Source organism: Procambarus clarkii, chromosome 26 (assembly GCF_040958095.1).
Source record: "Procambarus clarkii isolate CNS0578487 chromosome 26, FALCON_Pclarkii_2.0, whole genome shotgun sequence".
NCBI classification, from domain to species: Eukaryota; Metazoa; Arthropoda; class Malacostraca; order Decapoda; family Cambaridae; genus Procambarus; species Procambarus clarkii.
The window spans coordinates 28074129-28079589 of record NC_091175.1 but is presented as its reverse complement, the minus strand read 5'-3'; the positions used below and the strand labels follow the sequence as shown (position 1 = coordinate 28079589).

At 60.4% G+C, this 5461-nt stretch overlaps 1 protein-coding gene across 1 annotated transcript; it reads left to right on the top strand.

Moving 5' to 3' along the window:
* Window positions 1-242: 242 nt before the first annotated feature.
* On the top strand, window positions 243-1823 carry LOC123756920 (calcium-binding protein P-like). Its single transcript, XM_045740330.2, has one exon. It carries the CDS (start codon window positions 243-245, stop codon window positions 1821-1823), a length of 1581 nt encoding a protein of 526 aa, XP_045596286.2.
* The last annotated feature ends 3638 nt before the right edge of the window (window positions 1824-5461 follow it).

Sequence of the window (5461 nt, the reverse complement as noted above, 5' to 3'; positions counted from 1 at the left end):
AAAAAACTTCATTTGGGTTATCAATTTTTAAATTGTTTAGTGGCTCGCTGAAAACAGTCGTACAGATTCCTCACAATTTCGTTCATTTCTTTGTTGTCATCTGTGAGAGTTCCATCTTACTTTCGCAGGGGCCCGATACTAGATGTGGTTTTTGATCTTGATTTTGCATAGGAGAAAAAATATTTCGGATTTCTCTCTATTTCACTGATGACCTTTGCTCTCTTCGTCTCTCCTGGTTTTGTATGATTCTTGTAGCGGCACGCTGCCAGGCGTTACGCCCAGCTAGGGGGTACGCCAGCCAGGCACGCCGCCAGGAGGTACGCCCAGCCAGGCACGCCGCCAGGAGGTACGCCCAGCCAGGCACGCCGCCAGGAGGTACGCCCAGCCAGGCACGCCGCCAGGAGGTACGCCCAGCCAGGCACGCCGCCAGGAGGTACGCCGCCAGGAGGTACGCCCAGCCAGGCACGCCGCCAGGAGGCACGCCGCCAGGATGTACGCCGCCAGGAGGTACGCCCAGCCAGGAGGCACGCCCAGCCAGGAGGCACGCCCAGCCAGGAGGCACGCCGCCAGGAGGCACGCCGCCAGGAGGCACGCCCAGCCAGGAGGCACGCCCAGCCAGGAGGCACGCCCAGCCAGGAGGCACGCCAGCCAGGAGGCACGCCCAGCCAGGAGGCACGCCCAGCCAGGAGGCACGCCCAGCCAGGAGGCACGCCGCCAGGAGGTACGCCCAGCCAGGAGGCACGCCGCCAGGAGGCACGCCCAGCCAGGAGGCACGCCGCCAGGAGGCACGCCCAGCCAGGAGGCACGCCCGCAGGAGGCACGCCCCAGCCAGGAGGCACGCCCAGCCAGGAGGCACGCCCAGCCAGGAGGCACGCCCAGCCAGGAGGCACGCCCAGCCAGGAGGCACGCCCAGCCAGGAGGCACGCCCCAGCCAGGAGGCACGCCCCAGCCAGGAGGCACGCCCAGCCAGGAGGCACGGCCCAGCCAGGAGGCACGCCAGGCCAGGAGGCACGCCGCCAGGAGGTACGCCCAGCCAGGAGGTACGCCCAGCCAGGAGGCACGCCCAGCCAGGAGGCACGCCCAGCCAGGAGGCACGCCCAGCCAGGAGGCACGCCCAGCCAGGAGGCACGCCCAGCCAGGAGGCACGCCCCAGCCAGGAGGCACGCCCAGCCAGGAGGCACGCCCAGCCAGGAGGCACGCCCAGCCAGGAGGCACGCCCAGCCAGGAGCACGCCCAGCCAGGAGGCACGCCCAGCCAGGAGGCACGCCGCCAGGAGGTACGCCGCCAGGAGGTACGCCCAGCCAGGAGGCACGCCGCCAGGAGGCACGCCGCCAGGAGGTACGCCCAGCCAGGAGGCACGCCGCCAGGAGGTACGCCCAGCCAGGAGGTACGCCCAGCCAGGAGGCACGCCGCCAGGAGGTACGCCCAGCCAGGAGGCACGCCGCCAGGAGGTACGCCCAGCCAGGAGGCACGCCGCCAGGAGGTACGCCCAGCCAGGAGGCACGCCGCCAGGAGGTACGCCCAGCCAGGAGGCACGCGCCAGGAGGCACGCCGCCAGGAGGCACGCCGCCAGGAGGTACGCCCAGCCAGGAGGCACGCCGCCAGGAGGTACGCCCAGCCAGGAGGCACGCCCAGCCAGGCACGCCGCCAGGCGGTACGCCCAGCCAGGCACGCTGCCAGGCGGTACGCCCAGCCAGGCACGCTGCCAGGCGGTACGCCCAGCCAGGCACGCTGCCAGGCGGTACGCCCAGCCAGGCACGCCGCCAGGAGGTACGCCCAGCCTCCACCAGGCGGCCTACACGACGACTGACACCAAGCGTTAACGAGGGCTAACAGCGGGTTTGTGTTTCCGGACAGAGTTGGTCCTCCTCATTTCTTCCTCATTAGAGGACTCTTCTGGGTGCCCAAATGATGTTTTCTCACCTTACCGCAGCCCACTGTTGTTCTAAGGTGCCGTAAGACACAGTTCTAAGGAGCACTTTGCCGCCAAATTCTTACTGCAGTGATTCCTCTTGAAACACTTCTCAATTATCTCTCTCCGCGGGACTCAAAACCGCCAGAATAAAATAGTGAAAGCCATTAAACCTGTTTCTTTAGCACCGCTCCCAAGAGGAATTTTTGGGACTTCAAAAGAACAAAAATTAATGATTTAACCGTCGCCTCCAATCTTCACTTAAAGTCACTCGACTCTTCTTAAGCCGCGTTCAGACATCTGAATCCCTTCCTGGCCGAGTGAACCATTTTCTCGAAGTTGGGTGGAACGAGCAAGGCAGCGGAACGAGGTCGTTACATCACGTGTGTGTAACGACCGGCTAATACGACCCTTAAGAGTTGTTAATCATCCTGCTGGATACCTGATTGATGGGGTTCTGGGAGATGTTCTACTTCCCAAACCAGGCCCGGGGGTCAGGCTAGATTTGTGAGAACTTGGTCCAACAGGCTGTTGCTTGCAGCGGCCCGCAGGCCCTCGATATTGTTAGTGCAAGAATCACCGCTGTTATGTGCTTCACTGTCACCCTCGTCCCTCGGGAACAGTACAGTGACCTTCACTGTAACCCTCGACCCTCGGGAACAGTACAGTGACCTTCACTGTCGCCCCTCGACCCTCGGGAACAGTACAGTGACCTTCACTGTCGCCCTCGACCCTCGGGAACAGTACAGTGACCTTCACTGTCACCCTCGACCCTCGGGAACAGTACAGTGAGCTTCGACGCCTCGGGAATAGGTAGGACAAAACAGTGACCTCGCGAGATGAGAGCAGACAGTGACCCCATGAGGTGAGAGCCGACAGTGACCCCATGAGGTGAGAGCCGACAGTGACCCCATGAGGTGAGAGCCGACAGTGACCCCATGAGGTGAGAGCCGACAGTCACCTCATGAGATAAGAGCCGACAGTCACCTCATGAGATAAGAGCCGACAGTCACCTCATGAGATGAGAGCGACAGTCACCTCATGAGATGAGATCCGACAGTCACCTCATGAGATGAGATCCGACAGTCACCTCATGAGATGAGATCCGACAGTCACCTCATGAGATGAGAGCCGACAGTCACCTCATGAGATGAGAGCCGACAGTCACCTCATGAGATGAGAGCCGACAGTCACCTCATGAGATGAGAGCCGACAGTCACCTCATGAGATGAGAGCCGACAGTCACCTCATGAGATGAGAGCCGACAGTCACCTCATGAGATGAGAGCCGACAGTCACCTCATGAGATGAGAGCCGACAGTCACCTCATGAGATGAGAGCCGACAGTCACCTCATGAGATGAGAGCAGACAGTCACCTCACGAGATGAGAGCAGACAGTCACCTCACGAGATGAGAGCAGACAGTCCACCTCACGAGATGAGAGCAGACAGTCACCTCACGAGATGAGAGCTGACAGTCACCTCACGAGATGAGAGCTGACAGTCACCTCACGAGATGAGAGCTGACAGTCACCTCACGAGATGAGAGCTGACAGTCACCTCACGAGATGAGAGCTGACAGTCACCTCATGAGATGAGAGCAGACAGTCACCTCACGAGATGAGAGCAGAACAGTCAACCTCATGAGATGAGAGCAGTCACCTCACAAGATGAGAGCTGACAGTCACCTCACGAGATGAGAGCTGACAGTCACCTCATGAGATGAGAGCAGACAGTCACCTCATGAGATGAGAGCTGACAGTCACCTCATGAGATGAGAGCAGACAGTCACCTCATGAGATGAGAGCAGTCACCTCATGAGATGAGAGCAGTCACCTCACGAGATGAGAGCTGACAGTCACCTCACGAGATGAGAGCTGACAGTCACCTCATGAGATGAGAGCAGACAGTCACCTCATGAGATGAGAGCATGACAGTCACCTCATGAGATGAGAGCAGGTCACCTCATGAGACGAGAGCCGACAGTGACCCCATGAGGTGAGAGCCGACAGTGACCTCATGAGACGAGGCCGACAGTGACCTCATGAGACGAGAGCCGACAGTGACCTCATGAGACGAGAGCCGACAGTGACCTCATGAGACGAGAGCCGACAGTGACCTCATGAGACGAGAGCCGACAGTGACCTCATGAGACGAGAGCCGACAGTGACCTCATGAGAACGAGAGCCGACAGTGACCCCATGAGGTGAGAGCAGACAGTCACCTCATGAGATGAGAGCAGACAGTCACCTCATGAGATGAGAGCAGTCACCTCATGAGGTGAGAGCTGACAGTCACCTCATGAGATGAGAGCTGACAGTCACCTCATGAGATGAGAGCTGACAGTCCACCTCACGAGATGAGAGCAGACAGTCACCTCATGAGATGAGAGCAGACAGTCACCTCATGAGGTGAGAGCAGACAGTCACCTCACGAGATGAGAGCAGACAGTCACCTCACGAGATGAGAGCCGACAGTCACCTCATGAGATGAGAGCAGACAGTCACCTCATGAGATGAGAGCTGACAGTCACCTCACGAGATGAGAGCTGACAGTCACCTCACGAGATGAGAGCAGACAGTCACCTCACGAGATGAGAGCTGACAGTCACCTCACGAGATGAGAGCAGACAGTCACCTCATGAGATGAGAGCAGACAGTCACCTCACGAGATGAGAGCCGTCTGATATGATTGAGAAAAAACAATGACTTCACAAATAAAACAAACAAAAGACAATTCTTCCGGGTCAACTACAAAACAATTAAACAAACACACTAACATCTCACGGTGATACAAGAGAAATAATTAGGTTGTTTGTAGAGGAGGACAAATGCGGGTGTTTGTGGTGGCGGTGTGTTGTGCTTTGTGTGGGGCTCTACCACCTCTCCTGCCTGGGGGCTCTGCCACCTCTCCTGCCTGGGGGCTCTGCCACCTCTCCTGCCTGGGGGCTCTGCCACCTCTCCTGCCTGGGGGCTCTGCCACCTCTCCTGCCTGGGGGCTCTGCCACCTCTCCTGCCTGGGGGCTCTGCCACCTCTCCTGCCTGGGGGCTCTGCCACCTCTCCTGCCTGGGGGCTCTGCCACCTCTCCTGCCTGGGGGCTCTGCCACCTCTCCTGCCTGGGGGCTCTGCCACCTCTCCTGCCTGGGGGCTCTGCCACCTCTCCTGCCTGGGGGCTCTGCCACCTCTCCTGCCTGGGGGCTCTGCCACCTCTCCTGCCTGGGGGCTCTGCCACCTCTCCTGCCTGGGGGCTCTGCCACCTCTCCTGCCTGGGGGCTCTGCCACCTCTCCTGCCTGGGGGCTCTGCCACCTCTCCTGCCTGGGGGCTCTGCCACCTCTCCTGCCTGGGGGCTCTGCCACCTCTCCTGCCTGGGGGCTCTGCCACCTCTCCTGCCTGGGGGCTCTGCCACCTCTCCTGCCTGGGGGCTCTGCCACCTCTCCTGCCTGGGGGCTCTGCCACCTCTCCTGCCTGGGGGCTCTGCCACCTCTCCTGCCTGGGGGCTCTGCCACCTCTCCTGCCTGGGGGCTCTGCCACCTCTCCTGCCTGGGGGCT

Bases quoted from the DNA above. Each gene is read 5' to 3' on its own strand.
- LOC123756920 (XM_045740330.2), top strand. From the start codon at position 243: ATGATTCTTGTAGCGGCACGCTGCCAGGCGTTACGCCCAGCTAGGGGG.